General features: G+C 64.1%; 1 protein-coding gene across 1 annotated transcript in view; it reads right to left on the minus strand.

Moving 5' to 3' along the window:
- Positions 1-383: 383 nt before the first annotated feature.
- TTYH3 (tweety family member 3) overlaps positions 384-25,647 on the minus strand; it is a 31,300-nt gene continuing 6,036 nt past the window's right edge. The window contains exons 2-14 of the mRNA XM_045813296.2: positions 17,010-17,179; positions 16,724-16,835; positions 16,370-16,590; positions 16,000-16,095; positions 14,812-14,884; positions 14,469-14,544; positions 12,158-12,213; positions 11,401-11,493; positions 9,580-9,672; positions 9,078-9,214; positions 6,346-6,519; positions 5,822-5,897; positions 384-3,447 (exon numbers count right to left, since the gene is read on the minus strand). Of these exons, the coding sequence (XP_045669252.1) occupies positions 3,373-3,447; positions 5,822-5,897; positions 6,346-6,519; positions 9,078-9,214; positions 9,580-9,672; positions 11,401-11,493; positions 12,158-12,213; positions 14,469-14,544; positions 14,812-14,884; positions 16,000-16,095; positions 16,370-16,590; positions 16,724-16,835; positions 17,010-17,179 (1,452 nt within the window). The 3' untranslated portion in view covers positions 384-3,372. The remainder of the gene's footprint in view (positions 3,448-5,821; positions 5,898-6,345; positions 6,520-9,077; positions 9,215-9,579; positions 9,673-11,400; positions 11,494-12,157; positions 12,214-14,468; positions 14,545-14,811; positions 14,885-15,999; positions 16,096-16,369; positions 16,591-16,723; positions 16,836-17,009; positions 17,180-25,647) is intronic.

Here is a 25,647-nt window from a genome sequence, read left to right on the forward strand (position 1 = left end):
ACCTGGGCCTGGGGGGAGGGCTGTGACTGCAGATGCCCCCACAGTGGGGCTCAGGAAATGCCCCTCCCGAGCACCCACCATTGCTCCCACGTGTCCCCCTCCAACACCCTTGCCCAGGGCCGGGCCTGTCCCCTCCCCAGGTGGCTGGAGCTCACTCCGCGCAGGCACCCCGGGCCGCTCCAGGGGATGTCCAGCCTGCAAAGTGAGGCTTTTAGAATGTCAAGATGACCGCTCCAGCCCATCTGGTGAGACCTTCCCTCCCCCAAATCCTGGGTCAGCTCCCCCCTCTCCTGCCCCCACTCCGGGGGCTCTTGGCTCCCCAGCACGCGACCACACTGCCCACACACTCGGGTAGGAGCCAAATCAACTTGGGAAAAGAGCCCTGTTTTTTAAAATTTGTTTATTTTAAAACATGAAACCCAAGCTGAATAGAAACCACAGAAATTACATTGACGAGATTTTTAGTTATCTGCCAAGAAAAATAAAGCCCCCAAAGAAATAAAAATCAAACCCCAAACCCAGTTAAAAAACAAAAACAAAAAAATAAAAACAACAGCGACAGCACATACAGCCATGGCCCTACGGAGGTTGGAGGAAGATGCAGGAGGAAGACCCCGAGTGGTTTGGGCCTCAGTTCCCCCTTCCCGCTCAGGGCCCTAAATCACACTGTGGGGGGGAGGGGCGGGGGCCAGGAGGGGAACTGGGAAGGTTGGAGTCTTAACGAAATTATATCAAGTGATATGTTATATATAACAAAGTGGTACAGCGCACAACCATTATGGTTAAACGAAAAGTCCCACGAGGCGGCCCCAGCCCCTGCCCGCCTGCCCCCCCCCCCCCCCCCCGGCTGGAGCCCAGGGAGGCTACCCCCCCCCAGCGGGGGCTGGGCAGAAGTCCTGGGGAGGGAGGGAATGGTGCTTGGGCTGGAATTGCATAGTGAGATGGGGTGGGTGGGCGTGGTAGGGGATCCCCATGGGCCAGATGTCCCAGCTGGACCCCGCCTCCAGCTGGCCCCGCCTGTCGGCCCCAGGAGCCAGCTGGACCCTGTGGGGCTTCAAGGCCCCAGGGGCTCCTCCCTCCCACCTGCCACCCACTTTGTTGAGGGCAGCCCCCCTCCCCCCAGATGCTGCAGGGCCTGTGGGGAGCAAGGCCGGGAAGGGATGTGGAGAGGTCACTGGGATGGGGGGTGGTTAGGAAGGGGACCCTTAAAACTTAGAACAGAAAGAAAACCAATGGCAGGACCTGCTCCCCTCCAGAGACTGAGGCTTGGGTTTGAACCCCTTTTGATGATTCTCCTTTTCCTTTATTCAACCTCGGTGAGTAAAAGGAACTTGATGAAGTCACAGACGGGGCAGGCACACGCACACGATGCACGGTGGGCACTCCCAAGACGGCTGCGGCCCGCAGCCTGTCTGGACAGCGCCGGCCCCTCATGCTATGTACATTCACATTGCGGGCGGCCTCCCAGGGCCGCGGCCAGCCATTTGTGCTTCTGAGCAGTGGCCGAGCAAACGGCAGGCACCCAGGCAGGGCGGCTGGGGCCTCGCTCCTGACACTGGGCCAGGAACGCTCCCGCCACTGGAGGAACCCAGAGGAACAACTGGGCAGATCTGCTGTGGGGGCCCAGAACAGCGGCCAGGTGGGGCCTGGAGCACACAGGGCCCTGCAGTGAGGTCTGGCTAGGCCCATGGGCTCAGATGCAAGGCTCAGGGCCCCAGGCTGGGGCACCCCAGTGTTTGCCTGCTCAATCCCCTCCTTTCCCGGGGCCGAGGCGGACCCAGGAGTGGGGCAGATGTGGCCTGGGCCCCAGCCCACCTGCCCTTTTGGTCCCAGACACCAGCACAGAGAAAGGATTGTGGGGGAAGGGCAGGCGGCATCTCCCCGGGCCTGTCCCAGGGAAGGGCACTGCCCCGACTCTGGAAGGAAGAGCCCACAGGCCTCTAAGAGGCTTGGCCAGCTGCCCGCCTCCCACACAGGCCAGAGCCTCTCTGTTTCAGGTTGGCTAGGCCAGGGCTGGGACTGGCAGGGGGCTTCCCATCCTGATTTGGGGTGGCGCACCCTCCACGGCAGGAAACACAGCAAACATTGTACACTAAAGCCAGAGCACCTTAGGGAAGCCTTGTTCCCACTTCACAGGTAGGGAGACTGAGCCACAGGGACCTCAGTCCGACAGCCCAAGGGACATTCATTCCCGAGGACACGGTCGTCCTGGGGCAGCACCTGCCCAGGGACGGGTCTCCAGGCTCTCAGGCTGCCTGTCGGTCTACAGCCCTTCCCCAGCAGCACCCCAAGAAGAAACAGCTTCTCCAGCCCAACTCCCAGCCGACTGTCCTAGGCCTCACCTCTAGCCTGGACTCGGGGCGACACGTGCTGGCTCTGGGTCGGCCAGGGGTGCCCGCAGAGGCTGGGTGAGGTTAGTGGTTAGTCCCAAGGAGGGGCGGCAGGGGCCGAGGGCACATTCACAGCCAGCTCGGGTCCAGCCCCGAGGCCGGGCTCGGGACGCTGCGCCTGTCCTGGACAGAGAGGGAACTGAGAAGGGAGTGTGCTGCTCGGCCGGCAGCCCCGCCTGCCCTAGGATGACAAATGTGGTTAGTGCAAAAATGAACCAGACGAGCTGCCAAGTCTTGGGGTGGGGGAGGGGGTTTGGCACCAAGAAGGTGGCCAGCACTGGGTGAGCAGCCTGGGCTCGGCGTGGCACCTGCCGTCCTCCTGCCGCTGTGGAGGGCTGGGCTCCACGGGCAGGGTAGGCGCTGGGGGAGAGAGCGGTGCTGGGCGGGAGGCTTCTGGCAGCTGGCAGAGGGGGCCGGTGGTCAGGTGGAGTGAGGAGGAGGAGCTCCCGGGAAATTTGTGCACTGGAGCCTAGCAGGCGAGCGCGCCGAGGCCCCTCCAGCTGCCCCGCCCAGAGGGGGCGCTGCACAGCCTGTGAACGCAAGAAGGGCCGCACAGAAGCCTTGAGGGTACGGGAGAAGCATCGGAGCTGCAGGAGGGAAAGAGCAGGCTGGGGCGCGAGCCGAGAAGACGGGGGTCCGCAGGTCGGCCTGCTGCAGAGTAAGCGTCAGGGACACAGCAAGTCTGGCCCGGAGTGGGGCTCTGTGAACCCCCATCCTTAGGGGCAGAGGGGCATGGGGGGGCTGGAGGGCCCCGTGTCGGTGGCACTGCTCCCCTGTGTCCAGGTGCGTGACCCAAGGAGAGCTTGCGCATCTCCGTGCCCCTGCGGGGAGGGGAGGGGCGGGGCGAGTGGTGCTAAGGTGCCCGCCGTGGGCCTGGCAGACGTGCGGAGGGTCCGGCGGGTGGTCACGGGCGGAAGCGGCAGTGCTGGCACGGGGAGGAGCAGGGCGATTGGCACGTGGGTGGGCGGCCGGCCGGGGTGGTCTAGTGGCCGCTGCCGCTGGAGTCGGGGCGAGGCTGGCTGGTGGCGAGGTATTTGGCTCTCATGCTGGAGGTGTACTGCAGGGAGATGGGGGGACGGGGTCAGCGCACGCTGGGTGCGGCCGCACGGGCCTTGGCGAGCTGAGCCAGAACCCCCTGTGGGCAGGACAGGACGGCGGTGGCACGGCCAGTGGAACCCCAGCAGAGGGGCTCCGGAGTGGGCGGCCGGCTCCGTGTGCAGAGGGTGGCAGCTCAGGGTGAGGCTCGGGATGGGACCAGCCTCCTCTTCCGGTGACGGGAGCGCACTCAGGCACTCGGGCCCCCGGCCAGGCAGAGCTCTGCCCTATAAAGAGCCAGTGTCTGGAGGCTCCCTAGCTGCACCCCACGTGCACAGGACCTACAGGTCACACGCAAGCTGCCCTCAACGGCTGGGCTCGGGGAACGTGGGGAGCCCTCCTCCCCCAGCGGGATCCTGATGGAGGAACCGGGAGGAGAGCGTTGTGCAAAGGCAGAGTCGGGCTGGGTTCAAGAAAGGGTCAGGGAGTCCTGACGGCCCACAGGCCCCAGGAACGAGGAGGCCCCACAGCCACTCTGCCCCGTCACCCCGGGGAAAGGGGGGCCCAGAGAAGTTGCACAGGCCCCTCAGGCTGGGGGATGCTGCCACCTGCTTGGGTCAGGAACGAAGCGTGGGCTCCTCCCGGCTCCTGATGCAGGGACGTAGGCAGCTGGGGTGGGGCGTGGGGAGGGCACGGATGGCACATCCTCTCTCCCCTCATCCCACCCGAAGCACAAGGCGCTCGGTGCACACGTGTGCGCGGGTGTCCCCGTGGTGCACACACATGGAGGAGGCATGTGCTACGGCCCCAGGCCCAAGGGGGTGTGGACATAGGCCAAGGCATGTGCCAAGCGTCGCCAGTGGTAGGGAGCGTGGCAGGCTGACCCCACACCCAAGTCCCCACACCACCATCCCCCGGTGAGGAGGGACACTGTTCCCGGGCCCTGACAGCCCTCCTGGAACTCCTGGGGGGGAGAAAGGTTGTGAACGCCAGTCGGTCGGCCATGACACCGTCAGAAGGAGGTGCTGTGAGCACCAGGGAGCCACGTCATTCCTCGGACATGCAGCAAGGGGTGGGGGCAGCACCCCAGACCCTGAAGGAGCCCAAGCAGGCACGCGCAGACGTGGGGGGATGGCTTGCCTACATGCACCTGTGTGCACTTCTGAACATGCAGGGTGACACCTCGAGGCCCGCTGGCCACACCCCAGGCAGCGAGCTCACTGAGCCTACGCCGGGTGTAGGCGTACCCTCAGGCCTGCAGAGATGGTCCCCTTGCTGGGAGGTGACAACAGGGGCTGGGGCCGCCTGCAGCTGGGCCAGGGTGGGGAAGTGGCTCACTGCCCCTGATGGGGTCATGGACCCAAGGCCAGCATGAGGTCTCTCGTGTCAAGGGCTGACAAGTCTACAGGCTTGTAATGACCCAGAGCTGGCCCAGCAGGGACCCCATGAGCTGAGACAGCCCTGGAGCACATCACATGGGCCCGAGGCTGGCCCTGGTGAGGGGGCAGCAGTGAGCGGACAGCATGAGGCACGGAGGCGCGGTGGGCAGGCGGTGCAGGGTGGGCCACCTGGGGTGGGTCAGTACCTGTCACTCTGAGGGCACGGCCACCACAGCATTCGGGCACTATCCATGGGCTTAAACTGCCAGCCTGCGTGGCTGCCAGAGTCCAAGGCCGCCAGATAGCGCTAGGAAGGCCCAGGGTGGGAAGAGTGCAGGAGAGGGGGGGGGGGCTGAACGCCAGGCTGCAGGGGGCTGGAACACGGTGCCGACGGGGAGGGCCGCTGGAGTGTGACAGATGGCTTGCATGCCCGCACGGACCCTGGTCCGGGGCTAGGGCACCCCAGGCCCCACAGGGCACGACAGGGCCACTGCGCAGGCATGGATTTCCCAAGGAGGGTGGCCTTCAGCTTCTCTGGCCCTGTCCTTTGCAGCCTGCCACCTCCAGGAAGGCCACCAGGGCCCCTGTCAGTCAGCAGGCTCCTTCTCTTTGGCACCAAACTGCCCTGTCCCCTCTTTTCTGACTCATCCCTGAGGTCAGAGGGGACAACGGCCAGAAGAGCCAGAGGCTGAGTCCTGAGTTGAGCTCAGGAAATCGAGGAAAGAAATGAAAGTGGACCAGACAGGAAAGGAGAAGCCAAGGCCCCTTGCAGTCAAGCTGACCCACTTGCCCCTCAGGCCCCAAGGTACCTCCAGGCCAGCCTGTGGGCCCACTCGGCACTGTCTCCTCAGGCCAGACGCCCACCGGAGAGCCCCGGCTGGGGAGATCCCTCACCCCGGCGCTCGAGGCTCACAGCTGCCGCCCTGGGCCCACACTGCCCATGAGAGTGACACCAGACTCCGGAGGCCGCAAGGCACCCCCCAGGCCTGCCCGCCCCCCACCAGCCCTGACACTTACTGAGGGCGGCGGGGACTCACGCCCGATGAGGGGGGTGTTCTCACAGCGGGGGTTCTGGAAGTTCGCGTTCTGGCTCCTGCGGTGTGAGGAGAGGGGGCCGTGAGCGGCTGCCAGCCTCAACAGGCCCCGCGCCCGTCGAAGGCCGCTCTGGAGCCAGGCAGACCCCTTGCCCACCCTGCTCTGCCTGGCCACCTTCGACCCCGCGCCTTCTCATCACCACCCTGCACACAGCCCCCTAGCGAGGGCCTGGGGCACCCGTGACCCTGGCAGCATGACCGAGGAGGCCCAGCCCCCGCCCGGACGCCCACTAACCACGTGGCCAGCCCCGGGCCCTCGACCACGGCATCCCCACAGCCTAGAAGCAGCCTCCGTCTGACCAACCCCACCCAAAGCCTGGGCAGCCCTAGCGTGAGCCCGCGGTCTTGAGCCCCCCACCCCAGCCGCCCCTGCCAGCTGCCCACCGCGGCTGGGCACGCCTGGGTCAGCCGGGCCCCGCCCCTCCCCCAGCTCCGGGCACAGCTCACATGTACTCGGTGACCGGGGCGTTGCTGACGGTGTGCGCCGCAGCCGGAATGCTGGTCTCGCTGCCGTAGCTGCTGCCACAGCTGTACAGGCTGGGCATGTGCACGCGGTAGAGGCTGTCGTGTGTCTGCCTCGGCCCTGGGGCCGCCTCCTCCTCCCCATCCTCGTCGGGGCCTCTGCAGGGAGGGACACCCAGCCCGGGTGACACCCTGGCCCACGGCAGTCAGCCACGAGACCCGTGTGGGGTCAGCGTGGATGCAGACACATGTCGTTCCGATCCTGGCTGGCCACGGATGGCCTATGGCACTGTGGGCAAGTCACCCTGGCTTCGTCCTCTGAGACGGGGGAGCCAAGGGCCCGACCCTCGGCCTGTACACAGGGACGCTGTCTGCTTTGAGGGGAAGGGGGCATGGTCCCTCCTTGGGGGGCAGAGAGGGCTGGGGGCCTGGAAGTGGGGGTGCCCTCTTCTGGCCCTGCAGGTCCCAGCCTGCACCTCTGGGTGGCCTGAGTCCCTGTGGACCGGCCTGGGCCCAATCCTCCTGCTCTATTTCCACCTCCCGCCCACCAGCTGGGTGACCTTGAGCAGAGGGCCTCCTCTCTGGGCCCTTTGCAGTGAGATAAGCAGGACAGGGGTAGCGACCGGCTGAGCGTCAATTACCAGCCAAGCCTAGGGCTAAGCCCTTACACGCAGTGGTTCACCTAGTGCTTACCCGGCCCCGACAGGGGTGTACTCCTACAACCCCCACTTCACAGTTAGGGAAATGGAGGCCCAACGTGGTTAAGTGACTTGCCCATGGTCACCCAATAAGCAAAAGTCTGAAATCTAGGCCATGTGGTTCCCGGTCTATTCTCTTGACCACTTCTCTCAGCTGCCATATTTATTACCACTGCCACCATCACCATCCCCATCATCATGACCACCATCACCACCACCACCACCACTATCACCATCAGTATATCATCGTCATCACCATCATGTCATCACCATCACGTCATCACTGTCATCATCACCGTAATCATCACCATCACCATCACCACTATCACCATCAGTATATCATCGTCATCACCATCGTCATCACCATCGTCATCACTATCACCACCATCATCACCATCACCACCATCACCACCATCACCATCAGTATATCATCGTCATCACCATCACCACCATCATCACCACCATATCATCACCATCACCACCATCATCATATCACCATCACCATCGTCATGACCTCCCCCGCCATCACCACCATCACCTTCATCACCACCATCATCACCATCACCACCATCATCACCATCAGCACCACCTTCATCACCATCACCACCATCACCACCACCACCACCACTATCACCATCAGTATATCATCGTCATCACCATCATCAGCATCATCACCACCATATCATCACCATCACCACCATCATCATATCACCATCACCATCGTCATGACCACCATCACCACCACCATCACCATCAGTATATCATCGTCATCACCACCATCAGCATCATCACCACCATATCGTCACCATCACCACCATCGTCATATCACCATCACCATCGTCATGACCACCATCACCACCACCATCACCATCAGTATATCATCGTCATCACCACCATCAGCATCATCACCACCATATCGTCACCATCACCACCATCGTCATATCACCATCACCATCGTCATGACCACCATCACCATCACCACCACCATCACCATCAGTATACCATCGTCATCACCACCATCAGCATCATCACCATCATATCATCACCATCACCACCATCATCATATCACCATCACCATCGTCATGACCTCCCCCGCCATCACCACCATCACCACCATCACCACCATCACCACCATCACCATCAGTATATCATCGTCATCACCATCATCATCATCATATCATCACCATCACCACCATCACCATATCACCATCACCATCGTCATGACCTCCCCCGCCATCACCGCCATCACCACCATCACCACCATCATCACCATCACCACCACTGGCAGCATCACCACAGAAAACAATAGAGCAGAAATCCAGACAGAGAAAAGAGATCTGAGCTGAGCTATTTGTCATCTCATCTGGGCCACCAAACAGCAGCTACCGCGCAAGGGGAGGGGAGGTGGTGAGTCTGGGAGATGAAGTGTAAGGGCCCAAGTAAGGGAAGGGGCCTGGCCCCTCCCTACACCACTCAACCCAGTACTGATCAGGGAGACTGAGGCAGGAGCTGCCAGGACCCCCCACTTCAAAGATAAGGACCTAACAGCCCCACGGGAAGTAGCTGCCATCCTGGTCACCCAGCTGGATGGGCCATGGAGGCCACAGCCACCTGGGGCCCTCCCTCCCTGCAGAAGCTCCAAGTCCCCACAGCTAGACAGCTGCTCTTTTCATGTACAAGGCCTGCACACGCGCACTGAGGGGCGGGGAGACGGCCAGTCGGGTGTGGAAGGGCGTGGCACACGGAGCGGGCACTAGCGGGCAGGAGACCTGGCTCCACCTGCCTGGACTCGCGTGTCACCTGGGCTGGGAGCTCGTCTAGACTCGGTTTTGCATCTGTGAAACAGGGCTGCTCAGTGCGGACTCGCCAGTGTCTGAGCACCGAGAGGCTTACGGAGTATCTGGCAGGGAGAAGGCATCTGCTTCCTGTCTCTGGGGATGAGGACAGGCGTGTCCAGAAGGCACACCCCTAAGACATCCTGCCTGCGGTATGGCCTGGGGCGAGCTCTGAGCCCCTCACCTTTTCTGCTGCCAGGTGTGGGGGACGCTGCAGACGATAGAGCTGAACATGAGGGCCGTGACGAAGGAGAAGAGGGCCAGGTAGATGAGGCCCTCAACGCCGTCATAACAGAAGCCCGTCAGGGCCTGCACGTAGTCCTGAGGCCAGATGGGGACAGCATGGCCCACAGAGACCAGGAGAGAGACAGGGAAGGCAGGGTGAGATGAGACATGCCAGAGCCTCAGCCCAGCCCACTGCTAGCGGCCTGACCACCCCGGCTCTAGCCTGGGCCTTGGGCCGGCCACCCATGGGCGAGCCCCCATTCTCTGAGTCCCCACCCCCCCAGCTGCTCCCTCTGCCCCCACTCCCCCAGCTGCTCCCTCTGCCCCCCACACCCAGCTGCTCCCTCTGCCCCCCACCCCCAGCTGCTCCCTCTGCCCCCCACCCCCAGCTGCACCCCTGCCCCCCCAGCTGCACCCCTGCCCCCCAGCCGCATGGCCTGGCTCCAGGAACCTGGCCTCACCAGATGCAGACTGCGGCAGTCCACCAGGGCGGTGAGGTGCTGCAGATTCACCTCTGTGCCGTTCAGCACCTCCTGGACACGGAGCAGGGGGTCCTGGGGGGACACGTAGCACACAGGGTCAGCACCACGGTCAGGAGCGGGAGCCCGAGCCAGGCACAGGTCCTCTGGGAGCCCCCCAGGTGCCCATCCACCCACACCCTGCCACCGAGGCCACCCTCGACCCGTAGTCTTGGCACAGGTCCTGAGGACCCTGGGCTTCTAGAAATGATGGCCAGAGTCTGTGTCCTGGCCTTGGAGGGGCTGTGGAGGACAGGAGTATACAGGGGAGAGTGGGACCCACCAATGCCTGTGAAAACAGGGGAGACGGCAAATACCCACGTAGCTCCCGGTGGGGGCTTGGTTCTCTTAAAGATCTTACTTTAAGGAGCAGTTAAAGGGAAATTTTTCATGATATTTTAAGTGACAAGACATTATCCAAATACTCTGTATAGAGCGAGCTGGGTCCTACAGTGTGCGTGTCTCTGCCTGTGTGTGCACACGTGCCTGTGCCTCTGTGTACGTGTGCGCACGCGTCTGCGTGTGCACACGTGTGCCTGTGCACCTACGTGTACGTGTGTGTGTGTACACGTGTGTGTGTGTGCACACGCGCACCCCTGCCCACATCCCGTCCGTGGAAAGACGAGCTCACAGAAACACTTCGGGGCTGACTGGTGCCTCCAGAGCAGCCACGGGACCCAGTACCGCCTCACGTGGCGCACGTCTAAGAGCGCCCTGCGATTCTGAAGCGGATTCCAGGATAACAGAACTCACCACCAGGGGCTGAACTGTGTCCCCCCCCAAATTCATATGTTGCATTCCTAACCCCAGATACCTCAGAATGGGGCTGTATTTGGTGGTGGGGCCTCTCAGGGGGTAATTAAAGCAAGAGGAGGTCACGAGGCAGGGGCCCCAATCCCACAGGACTGGGGTCCTGTAAGAGGAGGGGGTCAGGGCACAGACAGGCACAGAGGGACGACCACACGGGCACGCGGGGAGAACAGGGCATCTACACGCCGCAGAGAGAGGCCTCAGGAGAAGCCAGCCCTGCCCACACCTGGTCTCGATCACCTTGACTTCCAGCCTCCAGTGTGTGCGGGAGAGAATCCCTGCTGTCTAGGTCCCCCCGGGATGTGGAGCTCCGCCACGGCGGCCCCCCTCCCTGCCCACTCGCTCGCAAAATACCCAGAGGACGCCCTGGCCCGAGCAGAAATAAGAAATGAGAGGAAGTAAATGTAATACGTGTGTTACGCGTGCATCTTTTTTTTAACTTAAATTCTGTGAGCAGTTTGTTACAGAAGGTCCAGCTGTCACACGAGAGGTCCGAGCCCAGGCGTGCACACAGACATGCGCCCCCGCCGCGCTCCGCAGTGGCGCGCACGCCGGCAGGACCCCCGCGGGCTGACCCCCCGAGGACGCTGGGCTTCATCAGGAGCGTGGTAACAGACGTGTGGACAGAACGCTCAGGCCCCAGAACAGCGCAGGGGAAAAAACGCCGCCTCCCCAGTTCCCGGAACACCCCCAAGGGCCGGGGGCAGACCCTCCTTTGTTCGTACAACTGTCCCCATTTTCCCTTTCTATTTTTTTAATTCGAACAGTCTGTATTACTTTTAAAATGAAGAGCAGCATTATTTTTAAAAACCTTTCCCAAAGCCCCAGGGCAATGAAGGGCGGGTGAAGGGGAGGAGAAGCCTCCCCGTGGAAGGGTGAGAGGGACGGGTGGACCCCCCGCAGGGTCCCGGGTGGGCACTGCACGGCGTGCCCCTCGCCCTGCCGCCCACTCACCTTGGTGGCCGGGTACTCCTGGGGGACGGTCCTCAGCAGCTCAGCCACGACATCCTGCATCTCCACCAGGGCTTTGTGGCTGCCGGACAGCTTCTGCTCCACAGAGAGCCTGGCTGAGTCCAGCCGGGGCGCAGCGGCCCGGGTCCCCCTCCCCCAGCCCCACCTGCACCCGGGTTAGGCGGTTCCGGGGTTCCCCTCCCCCGGCTCTGGCCAGCGCTCGGACACTCCGCCCCCTGGTCCCCGTGAGACTGCCACATGCCCAGAGATAGTACCCATCACCGGAAGCACGGTGACTCCAAAGGGGGTAGTTATGCAGGACCCCGAGGGGAGTGACAGGTGGTGGGCCAAAGCATTTCCCCCCAAATTCCACCATGACACCTGTCCAGTTATTCCACAGAGTGGGCCCACTACCCCTCCCACGGTGAGGCATCCCTGGGCCCCTCCACGCCTGCTGCACGGCTGGCTTTGCCTCGCAGGGTGGCCACGGGCAACCCAAGAACTGAAAGGAATCTCAGGTATTTGGGGGCGTTAAGCAGTCCACCCAAAGGACTTGCACCGAGGGCATCAAGGCGCCAACCCCAGGGGCAGGTAGTGATGTCAACGTGGCATTCATCCAGCTGCCCCCCAACAGCTCCTTGGTCCCAGGCTCTAACGACGTCTTGGAGAGGGACGGAGGGCTGAGGGGCTGTAGACACCGGGGCTGTGGACGTCAGGGCCCGGCTGGCCTCCCACGAGTGGGAATGGCCCGAGCACTCACCTGCTGGAAGGGGTTGACGGCACGGGGCGAGCAGGCCAGGTAGTACTGCAGGATGTCTGCGGGGAGAGGTCAAGCAGCCGCGTGAGGCCAGCCGTGTGCGTGTGCTGTGTGCATGTCTACGCATGCGCGTCCACATGTGCTCACGTGCATCCGTGTGCACCTGCATGTCCGTTGTGTGCACGTGTGTGGGTGTACATGCTTGTACACAACTGTGTATCTGCATGGAGCTCTGTGTGTGTGTGTGTCTTCCTGCACTTGCGTGTCTGTGTGCACATGTCCATGTGTGCGTGGCTGTGTGTGCACACACGCATGTGCATGCATCTGCACGTTGTGGCTGTGTGCTCGAGCACGTGTGCTAGGAGATGTGGCCCGCAGGGAGCCCAGGGCCAGGGCCCAGATCCTTCCGCTCCAGGCAGGGTCTTTCCAGCTCGCACAACAGCCTCTCGGGGCACAGCCCTCTTCCTCGCTCCGCCCGGGGCAGCACGCAGCGCACCGGGGCTGGGCCGGGAGGCAGAAGATGCACACCGACACGTCTGCTCCTGGCCCACTGGGCAGACTAACAGTTCTTAGGCTGGCGGGGGTGGGGGGACATAGCCCGGACGCGACTGCCAGGACGGCCCAAGACTCAGGTGGCCTGTCTACTCCCCGTTAACACGTGTCGATTCAGTGCCCAACATTCGAAGACGGGGATTCACTTACAATTCTGACTCTGAAAACCCTAGAAGACCCGAGCCTGGCTGGAGCTGCAGGAGGAGCCAGGGCCCTGTCTGCCTGCCGCCACGCCCACAAGACTCCTGTGCACGCAGGCCCCCTGGGGTCAGGGCCCTTCCCTGAAGCAGGAATACTGGGTTTGCAGTCCCAGGCGCCTCCCTTCCGGGGGGGGGGGGGGCTGTGAGGCCCAGTGCAAGCGCTGGCGCACAGGGCCGGCCACAGCCCGGGACCTTCTTGCCCGGCTCCCCCCTCGGCCCCTCAGGCCTGGGCTCCCACCCAGCTTATGGGAAACCCTGCTCAGTTTGGCCCCTTGTAAATGGAGCCAGCGTGCTGGCGTTGGCTCTGCCAGGCCTGGGAGGGGTGGTCTGTGGCTTGCAGGCAGGAGCTCACACTCTCTTGAGGCTTGCTAAGGACCCCAGAGTCCTGAGCTAGGAGGACCCAGGGAGGCCAGGGACTGTGGTGAGCATGGCAGGCCCACCCCTCCGCCACTGGGGATGAGTCAACCCTCTCTCCCGGGGGCTCCTCGGCCTTAGATGGAACCGTTCCTTCAACCAGATAAACTAAACCCAGCCCACCTGCTCATCCCTGTGGCTTTCTCAGGCAAAGAGGAGAAGACAGTCCCATGAGGGCCAGCGTTTTAAGGCCCCTCAGCACCCCGTCCCCGCAGGGACAATCCTTCTACCCTTCTCTCAAGGAACACGTGGCACTCACAGCCGGGCAAGCCCGCGAGCTCAGCCCCTTCCAGCCCTGGCTGCACCCGAGCCCTGGAGTCCCACATGCATCCGTCTCCTGGGAAGGCCGACGCACATCACACCGCTGGCCCCCAACCCCAGACCTGCTCCCCGCCCCCTCCCCACCCTCGGTCCACGGCTCCCGTGCCCACAGCGGCTCAGGCAGAGAACAGAGTCCTCGGTTCCTCCCTCCCTACAGCCTGCTTCTCCAGGAGCCCCGTCATGCTGCCTCACAGCACGTCCCCATCCACCTCTCGGCCCTCTGGCTCAAGGCACCCCGTCTCCTGCCTGGAGGGGCGCAACAGGCTCCCTGCCTTCCTGCTTGACCTCCTTGTCGCTCCAACAGCCCGAAGGCAATCCAATCTTGGACCATGTCTCTTTCGGGCTTCCTGCCCTCCAACGGACCCCCCAGAATTAAGCCCAAACTTCTGTCCTCAACCTGACCTATTGGCCTTCCTACCCTCTCCTCTCCCAACTGGTCTATTTTCTGCCTCACACACATATCAAGTTTGTCTCTGCCTCAGGGCCTTTGCAGAAAACATACAGCCTTCTCTGGTTCACTTTTAATGCCACCTCTTTGGCAGGCCACACTGTCTGCTCCAAAACAGCCTGTCATCACTTGCCCCCTCCGTCACCTGCCTCCGCCCTCACCACCCCCCCATCACTGGCCTCACATAGCACCTATCCTCATTCTCAGCACCCCGCACTCACAGAAGGTGTTCCTATTCACTCACTAGCTTCCTGATCTGGGTGGGTCCTGCCTCCCTGAGACCGAGGGCCCGGGAGGGAGGGGATGCCTTGTCCTCGCTCAGTTGGGTCTCCCTAGCCTGGCCACTGGGGTGCCGGCTCAGACACAGCTGCAGACTCACCCCCACTCAGCACCGAGTGCTCCTCCACCATCCTGGTCACGTAGGTGTCAGGATCCACACAGAAGTCGCTGGAGCCCTGGGGGGTACAGGCAAGGAAGATGGGGTGACCAAGCTAGGTACCCCTCCTTCAGCTCTCATGGATGGAGTCTGAGCCCCAGGTGTGCTCTCAGCTCCAGACAGTAAAATATGAATCTGGGGAGGCACTGACTTGCCGTGTGTCCATGGAAAGGTCCCCCCTCCTCGTGGAACCTCGGTGTCCCAGGGGAGAGGTGTGTGACATTCCCCACCCCCTCCCATGCCTAGGCCCAGCAGACCGGGATTACACATTCCCTCTGTCACTCACCACAGACACGGCCAGCTCCAAGCCCAGTGCGCCCCAGCTGATGACCAGGGCCAGGACCCCGAGTAGGCAGACCCTTGGGGCAAAGAAAGCCAATCAGCACCCCCCAGGCTGGGGTGGCCGCAGGCCAGAGGGCCAGGGCCCCAGGGAACATCGGGGCTGTGGCTCCCCCTGTGGCCCAGCCTTAGCTAGAGCCACCCGAAGGCCGGTCACAGATGGATCCCCCTCCCACCTCGAGGGGCTGGGGTGGCACTCAGAGTAGGGGGACTGGTCTTCCTGCTTCCCCCTCCCCCTAGCAGACAAAGGGTCTTGGCTTTCACCCAGCTCTCCACAGCATGGCCAGAGGAACCTGTTAGCCTGGGCCAGACCCCATGGGGCCCAAACCCTGCAGGGTGCCACCTCGGACCACCAGCCTCACCTGAGGCCTGACCTCACATGCCTCCCTGATCCCTGCGGTCCAGCCGCCACAGTCTCCCTGCTGCTCCTCACACCCCACACTGCAGACCATGCATTGGCGGTCAGATGTCCCTGGGTCCCTCGGCCTCTGCTCTAGTCTCCCCTCCCCACCAGGTCTCCTGGTGGGTCATGCGCACTGCAGACTCCCTGCCCACCCACCCCCGGCTCTCCCTTTCCCCACAGCACGGTCACCTACAGCACCTGGCCTGGGGGGGCAGGACACGGCTGTCCAACTGTCCCGGGGGGAAGGAGGACATCGCTATCCTACAGATGAGCTATCCCCGTCTTCGTCTTTGAGGTGAGGAGACGGAGTCCCCGTGTCAGAGGGCCACTTGCCCAAGGTGGCTAGCTGAGTGAGCCGCAGAGCGGGGACCTGAACCCAGGCAGCCTCCAGGCCAAGGACAGAGCCTCCAGCTTGACGTTCTGGTGTCCCCATGACTAGCTGACCTGCACAGGTCTTCAGGTGTCTCTGGGTTACGGCACGCAGACTCAAGGGGGAGGAGCCCCGCAGGAACCCAGGACAGCCACGGCAAATGTGCGCACCACGGGGGCACAGGCCAAGGGCACAGGAGGAGGCCCAGAGTGGGGCCCTGCCATGGGGAGCCCCACCCTCGGTCAGACCTGTGGCTAGACCCACAGATGGGGAAGGGGAGGGCAGGGCTGATTCAGATGATGGTGCTGTGGGTGCCTCCCCCCTGCGCTCCCCCACTCTGCCCCTCAGGCCCACAGACTCACCCAACCAGAATGCCCTTGGAGCTGCGGATGAGGCCGACCAGCACCAGCAGGCAAATGGCCACGTCCAGCAGCAGCAGGCCCAGGTAGCCCAGCCACCTGCGGGCACACAGTGGGTGTGGGCAGGGCCCAGGGGACGGGGCGGTGCCACCGCAGAACAGAGGGACAGAGGGGCAGGCAGGGGCAGCTCTGCAATACGGGAGACTACCAGGCGGCATTAGGTCTTGTAAAAGGGGTCCTGGGATACTCGGCTCCTCCCACCCATAAAACCTCAGACCTCAGGTTCTATGGGCAACTAGCCCATGGAGGGCGACCCCTAACACACGGGCCCTAGGGACCAGGCGGGGCAGGCGGAAAAGAGGGCAGGCCGAACCTGTACCAGTCGTAGAGGTCCACCTGCTCCGCCAGCACCTCGAGCGACACGGCAGGGTTCCTCCAGAATGGGATGGCAGCTGTGTAGCCCAGCAGCGTCTCGAGAAGGCCCTGCAGCCGCTGGACCGCGCGCAGGGGCTCTGGCCGTGCAGCCAGCTGCCGCTCCAGGCTCTGCAGGCTGGGCTCCGCTGAGCGGTTCAGAGCGGCCGCTGTGTCCCACACCTGCGCCAGGCCGGGGGCCGGTGAGCCCGAGCACAGACCCGCTCCCAGCACATGCCCACCCCTCGGGCATGCACGCAGATACGGCGTTCAGGGGCAGGTACAGAGCCCCCCTCCCCATCGGACAGCCACTCACGCGGTCCTGGACCCCTGCCACTGTGCGGTTGGCGTGGCGGAGCGAGTAGGTGGCCCGATGGATGCCGTCACTGGTCTCCCCGTTGCCATAGAACCCCACGGCGATGCCGGCGCTGGGACGGGGCAGGGGGTGCATGAGGGTGCGGCCGGCCCCTCGCCTGCAGGTTGGGAACCCTGCGGGGGGGGGGGGGGGGGGATCCGGCCTGGCCGCCCCATCCTGGCCCCGCCCCTCCCGGCCCCGCCCCCATCAGGACACCCCTCCCTGGCCCGCCCCGCCCCACACTCACCTGCACACCAGGGTGGCGATGATCACGCACCAGGCTGTGCAGCAGCAGTCGGCGTCCAGGTGCTCCTCGCTCTTGCGCCGCCGGCAGCACAGCCAGAAGGAGTAGAAGAGCAGGAAGAGGAGGTCCAGGGCGAGGCAGGCCAGCGCGGCGGCCCCCAGCAGCAGCAGCGCCTGTGCGAGGTGGGAAGGCGGTGCTGGAGGTGCGGGCGTGCGCCCAGCTCTGCTGCACCTGTAACACTCCGCGCCCGGGGGGCACTCTCACTGAACCATCCTGCAGCCCCAGGGACACTTGGGTGCTTGCCTGCGACCCCCCAGACTCCTGTCCTTAAACCCTGCACGAGCCACCAGGACTGGACCTAAGCCACACTCGGAGGGGCCGGGTGGGCACAGCCATGGGGTCCTCCCAGGCCCTGGGCAGCGGAGCCCAAGGCAGGATGTGTCTGAACAGGGGCCCCTGACCAAACCCAGTAAGAAGGTGCTGGGTGGGCAGGGCCAGCACAGCTGCTGCTGGCCTTGTGGCTGAGGAAGGCCCCTAATCTCCCACAGCCTGTTTTCTCTTTTGTAAAACAGGGGGAATGCGCTCCCCAAAAGAGGCTGGTAGAGAGTCTCAGTGAAGGCCACACCTGTCGTAGGGCCAGGCACACAGCAGGGCCCTCCCCCTCAGCGTGGACAGTGCTCTGGACCTGGCTGCCTTTGCGAACCCCCCTGACCCTGGGCAGCCAGAAGGGCCCCGAATTCTCCAGTCACATCCCCAAGAGTCACCAGGGATTAAGTGCCCCCTGCAGCACCCTCCTGTCACCAAGGTCACCACCCCCCATGGGAAGTGGCTGACTTGATCCAGCAGGGACACCCACTGAGGGCTGGGCCCGGGGCTGGGCCTCCATCCATTGGAACACGTGTCAGCCCTGCCTTCCCTGGGCACCACGCTCTCCCTTTCGCCTGGCCCAGTGTGTCCCCTCCATTTCACTGGTAAAGAAACTGGCTTCAGAGAAGATATGGAGGAAGGACCCATGCGTCCACGTCACGGCTCCTCTGGGATCTCTGCCCACATCCTTTGTTGGGGTGCGGGCGGTGGCCTGATAGGGCTGTGGGCTGGGCCTGACCACGTGCACCACATGGGGGGGTGGTAAGTACCACCAGAAGATCCAACACACGGTGGCACCCACCCCACGGGCCATCAGATCTGTGGTGTGGGCACCCACGCTGCCCTCACTGGCACTGCCACAGAGACACTGGGCCTCACCAGGACCTGGAAACACCCGCCCTCCCCATGTCTGAACGCTCAGCAACGTAGCTAGCCCTGGAGTGCTCTGGGGGGTGGAATGCCCCCCTGCCCCCCTGCAGGGCCCCCTGGGGAAGAGAGGCTCAACCACAGAGGCCCTGGGACGCTACCTGGCCCCCAGCAGCTGTCTCCCAGGAGATGGTTGCCAGGCAGCAGGGGCAGGATGGCACTCCCCACCCTCCCAGGAGCCCGCAGGTCCCAAAGGTCTCCCACCAGGCCCACCATCCCTGGCCAGCCCCCCACACCTGAGGTAGGGCTCTCCCACCTCCACCTGACCAGGGAGGCCCTCCAGCCAACTTCAAAGCAACATGGGTGCCCTGGGGGCCGGGTGTTGTCTGGAGGCACCATGAGGCACAGGGTGGGGGCCCCATCTTGGGGAAGACCAGGGTGGCACCGTGTGGCTGCAGTCACAGGCCACAGCCTTGCCCCATGGGCTGCCCCGTGCTGTAATCTGGGCACAGTGGGCCGGCACCCTCCATTCCTCCTTCAGGCCTGGGGTGCAGCCGCCCACCACCCCTGCTCACGCGCTGGCAGGGGGAGGGGAGCTGGCCTCAGTGCCACCTTATCAGCCCAAGGCTCCTGGAGGGCAGGGGCGCTCGGGTCACAGAGGGTGTTCCTGAGACCCAGGCCGCAGCCAGGAGTCTCCAGGCCGGAATCCGGGGCGTGTCAGGGGCCAAAGGCCAGTCATGGAGGGGGCTCACCGTGAGGGTCCTGGTATCAGGCACCGCCCCCGCCCAGCACTGGCCGTCAATAAACAGGAGAGTGCTTGCAAGAGCACTGTCTGCTGGGTCCCCGGGATGTGCCCCACACGCACAGGCCGGACATTGACCTGAGATGCCGCAGGCCCTGCCCAGCCCCTCCTGCCCAGGCAGAGGCAAAGGGCAGAACACAGCACTGCCCCTGGGGCCGTGGATCACTCGGGACGTCTGCGCTTCCATGGCCAAGGCCGCCCTCCGGTCCCCAGTCCCCATGTCCTGACACTGCCACCTCTTCTCCACCCTGCCCCAGACCCTCAGAGACCACACCACACCCACAACGAGCCCCCTTTCAAGGCCCTGCTGACCCTGGTTCCCATGGTTCTGGGGCCGAGCCCACCAGCCTGTCCCCGCCCATGCTCGCAGTACCCCTGGAGGTGACCTCTGCTCTAACAGCCTTCCCTCGGCCCTGGCTGGAGTAACCCTGCCCTGCCACCGTGCCACCTCCTCTCCTGCCCGTACCCCCCCACACACACACGGAGAACACAGTGGGCTTGGAGTGGGGCTTCAAATACACACACGGACGCACCTCGTCCTGAGGTGGGGGAGCCGGGACCAGAGCCACCCAGCCCGGCGCTCACTGTCATCACGACTCCCCAGAGCGCTCCCAGGCCCGCTCCCTGCCTCAGGCGTGTCAGGACCACCCACTCCCATTGGCCAGATGGGAAAACAGGCAAGAGAAGCACCACCGGCCAAGCGCGACCCCCACACCTGGAGCAAGGCGAGGCTCCCCGCACCTTTGGGAGCCGAGGCAGGTGCACGCCCGGCAGGTCCCCGGCGTGTTGCCCGCAGCCCCCGGAGCTGCCGGGCCGGTGGAGGGAGCAGGGGGCCGTGCCTGCTGGACACGAGCCAGGCCACGCAAACCAGAGAGAGCAGGACGGGGGAGCACAGCGGGACGAGTCTGTGAGATGACCGCGGCCGGGCACCTCCCTGAGCCGGCCTGTCCTCGTCCGGAAGGTCAGGGAGGGGCGCCGCGCCCCTGTGGGCGGGAGTCACGCTTGTACCTTTCTCGGGTCCTCTCCTACAGCTTTGATTTGGTTTGTTTTGTTGTTGTGGGTCTTTTGGGGTTTTCTTTTTTTTAAAACCACACACTTGTACTAACTTTATAATTAAAATGCAGAACCAGAAACCTGTTAGTAGCTCTTTCCAGCTGCGCGTGGGAGGCCCCTGGTCTGAGCCCAGCTCTGCCACGTGAGCGTTCCCATGCAGTCAGGCCCCACACTCCCTGCACCCCGTTTTCGCCTTTGTGAGGTGATGTGAGCGTTCCCCGGCCCCCTGGGCTACCCTGGGGAGAAGGCCCCTGGCAGCCGAACTGGGCCCCTCTCCGTCTATGGCGTGGTCACACAGGCCCTGAGGGTGCCCAGTCCCCCAGGAGCCAAGATGGAGAGGAGGGACACCCCTGACTGGCTCAGGAAGCCCAGAACTGCCTGCTGCTAGACCGAGGTACAAAGGAGGGGTGTTCCGCCCCTCCCCCCAGCCACCCTTAATCTCATGCCCACGTGGGGCGGTCCAGCTTGCTGGGAACCAAAGCACCAAGGTTCCAGTGCCGCTCAGACTGGCTCAAAGACGTGAGCTCGAGTCAGTGACTTCAACCTCCATGCCTCAGTTTCCCCACCTATAAAGTGGAGACAAGAGCGTCCCTCTCCTGGCCGGGGGGACTGTGAGGACTGCAGGAGCTTGTCCCTGCGAACATACAGAACAGCACCGCCACGGAGGTTCCCCTGGAAAGGTCAGGGTGCCGAGGGCTGCTGCTCCACGGCCAGTTCTGCCACCATGCAGCCCGGTGGGCTGGGGGCAGAGGGTGGGCCCCTTGACTGCTTGGGGGGGGGTGTCCAGGGCTGCTCACGGACAAGCTATGCCCACATGTGCACTCCTGCACACGCATGTCCACACTCACACGCGCACGTCTACACCCATGCATTCCCAAACGTTCACGCCCACATTCACACTCACACGTGCACGTGAAGCTGTCACCCTGTGATCTCCCCAGCAGAGGCAGGAACAGCAGCCTGTGGCTGGAGTTCCTGGGGGTTGTGGGCAGGGGGGGGGGGTTGGTCCCAAGCACCTTGGTGTTGGGACACTTGCCGTGACTGGGAAGTGGGGAAGGCTGCCTCACACATGGGGCATAACCGCCACAGCCACAGGGGTGGAGGACACTTCCATCCCATACCTGCCTCACAGAGCCAGTCAAGGAGCAGGGCTTAGGGGAGGACCACTGCCCAGGGAGCCCCAGGGCCTGGCTAGACGGTGATCATATGTCCTGGGGCTCAGAGCTGAGTACCAAGGGGGTAAGTTACTTTCCAGAGGCTTCCCTGGAACCAATGACATCAGGCAGAAGCCCAGGTGCCCCCCTGCCACCCACACATCAGCCCTGTAACCATGCCTGTCTGCCCAGCTCCAGGAAGCCTCGTGACTAGGAGAACGGGGTCTGTGTGCCCACACCTTCCGGGGGGGGGGGTGCTGGAAAGGCCTCGCTGAGCTCATCAATTTAGCAGAGGCGGTGCCCCCTCTGGCACTCAACCCTGGCCCCCTGGCTCCCCACCCCAAGGTCAGAGCGGCTGGGGAGCTTTATGTCTGGCAGGACGGCAGGGTCTGGGCCTGTACCTCCACAGCTCCCCTCAGCCCCCAGGGAAGGTGCTAGCACCCTCCCGGTTCATACAGGGGGGCACTGGGGCTCGGTGGCACTGGAGGGGGGGCGTCCAGCCCATCAGGGCAAAGCTGCAGAGCCTGTCACCAGCTGGGTGCACAAGCCAGGCACAGGGGCGCCCAGCGTGACCTCTGCCCCCATCTCCTAAGGCCAGATTCCCAGAGAACAGCCTTCCGCTGGCATTCCCGTGGCAGCCCCGCCTCCCCTTGCCAGGAGCTGGCGTCCCCATCACTTCCCCTGGACCCATTCAGAAAGAGAATGGGAAATGTTTGATCAGCATCTGGGCCCTGACCAAATGGAATTTTCCGTCTGTGATGGAAGTGATGTCAGCACTCGGTCAGGCGAGGCGAGACGCTCGGGCCCGTATCCTGACCGCTGGCCACAGTGCTGGCTGCCAGCCACCTGAAGCGCTAAGAACACATGGGGCTCTGTGAAGGCGCCTGCGGGGAGGCCTCAGTGTGGCCCTCCCGCCCCTCCTGGCTCTCCAGCTCATTTCTCAGCCCCAGACCAGCCTGTCCTCCCAAGGCCCCTGCAGTCCCGGGCAGAGCACGGCCCCCTGCCCTGGCCTGTGCCCACCCACTCTCCTGCAAGCCCTGAGGCCCCCCAGAGCCCCCATCCACGCTGGAAACACTGGTGAGCCAGAGCTTCGGGTCTAGAGCCTCCTCTGGCCCAGGTCTGAGGCCTGCCGAGGGACCGACGACCCCAGCCTTGGCGGGGGAGCAGGGGGCAGGAGGGGGCCCAGGGAAGCAGCTGTTTTCCATGTGAGCCTAAGCTCGTTCCCTGCACGGGATGGGGGGATACCTGGCTCAGCCCAGGCTTGCTGGCAGTCGGGGTACTGGGGGCCCCAAGCTAGCCCTGGGAGGGGAGGGCCCACAGTGTGTCACCAGACCTTATTAAGAGCTTTGCAGCAGGAGGCTTGGCCCCATCCACTGACAGAGACCATGGTGTGAGGGGCTCAAAGCCGCGGGCCTGTCCCTTCGACACCCCACCGCTGGCCTGGACACGGCCTGTCAGTGCCTGGGCATCTGTACCCCACCCATGTGCAGCGCCAGGCTCAGCTTCAGCGCAGGCCACACCGATGTGCCCAAGGCCACCAGGCCAGGGTAGCCACACAGGACCCCGGGCAGCAACAGGCAGCCCGGCCACGGCTGCACGCAAGCCTGTGCGGGAGCATGCCACACGTGGACCACACATCGGAACCTCCAACGGACTGTCTCCCTGGAGAGGAGCCTCTGTGCCTGAGGTCTCCCCACTGCCCGTGGCACGAGAGGGGCCGGCAAGGCCCCAAACCCTGCAAAGGTGGTGCCCCTGGAGAAGGCCATGGCTGGCAGGCCTACCCCTCAGCTCGCCCCCACCCCTCCCTGCACCACCCCTCCCTTCAAGGCAGCTCCTCCAGTAAAGGGCGAGGCTCCAAAGAGAAGGCAAGTCCAAATTCCTCCAGGGGCCCACGACCTCACTGCCCCACACCCCAATATCCTCTTGTCGGTCACCCCTGCCTCACTGGAATGGGGAGGCCCTTGGTCCAGGGCCAGCCTGAGACCACGGCACAGCAGCACATGGGCATCCAGATTCAGCACCGTGTCTGACGAGGGGACACGGGGTACAAGAGACACAGCCCCTGCGGGGAGGGCGTCTCCCAGGACCTCGGCAGGGCAGGCCCCACAGTCTCCGAGGCCGTGGGAGCCAGGCAGACGACCAGGGGTGCAAAAACAAGTGTCAGAGAGCGCCAGCAGGGCACCATGAGAGGTAGGCCGTGCTTCCAGAGGGGGACGGCCTGGGCACAGGCCCGGCATGAGATCCAGGCTGCAGGCCTGCGTCCCGAGGGGCTCTGGTGGATAGAGTGGGGGCAGACAGGTGCGGGGGGACAGGAGCAGCAGGACCCTCCAACTGCTTCCCGGTGGGAATGTCGTACCCCAGCCCCCAAACGCCCAAGGGCCTTCCTCCAGAGGAAGAGACCGGGCTAGGGTGTCCAGGAGGCTGGCGGGATCCCAAACCCCAAGGCACCCTCTAGGAACCCACACGTGTCTCGGCTGCAGCCCTGGGCCTGGGCTGAGCCGCTGCCCCAGCTCCTCTGTCCGGGATCCCTTGCCGGGAAGGGCTCCCACCACACAGTGCTGCCCACTCCCCTAGGGCTGGCTCTCTGCCTCAGCACCCGGTGTGGCCCATCTGCACACACGGCCTTGCTGGTCCCTAGGCCACCTGGGGAGGGGGCGGCACCCACCTTCCAGGCCAGGGGTCTGAGGTCAGAAGGGACGCCGGAGGCCCATACACAGAAGTGATGGGAAGCAGGGTCTGAGCGCACACAGACCTCCTGAGGAAAGTCCAGAAGAGGCCCTCCTCACCTCCCGGGCCTGGCTGAGTGGGTGCCGAGGGCCCTGGCCACGGAGCGGAGCTGGGCGCCGGGCTGGCTGTTGGGCCTGCAGCCCCCCACCCCTCGAACACACTTGGCTGCGGCTCCCAGATGCCGACCAGAAATTAAAAACAGATTTTCCACTGAGCTGGGCTTGGGTTTCGTGAATTCCATCACGGTGAGCTCGTGGCCATCCTGGAGAACGCACAGCCAGCAGCCGGCCAAGTGGGAGCCCAGAAGGGGCCCAGCTGTCTGTCCAAGTCCCCCCCCACGCTGAGGTCTGAGACCCGGAGCAGGAGGCTGCACACGGACACACCGCAGCTACGCCCTGATGTCCCCACGGGGTCCACACCACACTCGCCCTTGTCCTCCAGGAACCACGGGGGCAGAGGCGTGGCGAGGCGGGACCTGGGCCGAAGGCTCTGAGAGAAGATCTGGTGGGTTATCCCCTAACCCAGCCCCCGCGCACCGCCCTCCAGGTGCGGGGCCATCCCGCTCTCCCGCTGCACGCGCCACACGGGCTCAAGAGTGAACGGTCACAGGACGGCAGGGCATAGCAGTTGCCCTGCCCACGGCGGGTGTCTATTTTGGTCCTGGTGCTCTAACACGCTTCCCAGCATGACCCCCAGGAAAGTCCTCTGCTGCTCCCCAGGCTTGTCGACAAGCGCCTGTTCACGGGCCACCCCCGGTAGACCCAGGCCACTGGCCTCAGACGCAGCCAGAAGCCACCAGATGGGCCCAGTCCCATCATCGGGCCGGCCCGAGCCGAGTGCCAGGACACACAGCAACCAGGGAGATCTGGCTCAGGGGGTGCAGCCTAACCCCAGACTCGGGGGCCAGGGCCGGACGTACACCAGAGCTTCTGTAGCAGCCCTTCCGATGGTCAGGAACCCAGCCGGAGAGCACGGGGCCAGAGCGCGCAGAACTGGGCGGGGGGCACAGTGGGCCGGTACCCTCCTCAGAGGAAGAAGGGGGTGGCCGCTCAGGCTGTGGGCGAGCCGGCCTCACCCCACGCCCTTGGCCAGTACGGCAGAGGCCCGACCACAGTGGGTGCCTGTGGGACAAAACAGAGCCCCTTTCGACACACCTACTCCTCATAGCCCTCCTGCCCCTCCTGTGGGGACCCAGGCCTCAGCCAGCTTGCTCTGGGGAGTGGAAGGGGCACGCCAGCTGAGGCCCGAGGTGGCCCCCATGTGCGGGCTTGTGTGTGCACGAGCCCATCTGGGCACCCAACAACCCAGGCCTTGGGCAGGGGGGCCGTGGAAAGGGAGTCTCATGAGGGGCCCCACACGGCCCCTCTCCCATGACCCCCCCGTCACCTGCAGACCCTGGCCCACCCTGGGCCCTCTACCTGGTGCTGCTCCTGGGGGCACACCCCATACCCAGGCACCTTCCCTGCAGCCCTCCTCCTGCCCCTGCTATTGGCCTGGAGGCCTGGCCTCGGCCGAAGCCCACCGAAGCCCTCCCAGCCCCATCCAGAGCATGAAGCAGACTCGGTGCCTTGGCAGATGTCCGCTGTGCCACAGACCCTACAGGAGCCTGCCGGGCAGACAGCACACCCGATTTGGGAGCCGTGTGCCGTCCCATCTCTGGCAGGTACCCCAG

Source organism: Ursus americanus, chromosome 2 (assembly GCF_024610735.1).
Source record: "Ursus americanus isolate L20-20 chromosome 2, mUrsAme1.1.p, whole genome shotgun sequence".
Lineage (NCBI taxonomy): Eukaryota > Metazoa > Chordata > Mammalia > Carnivora > Ursidae > Ursus > Ursus americanus.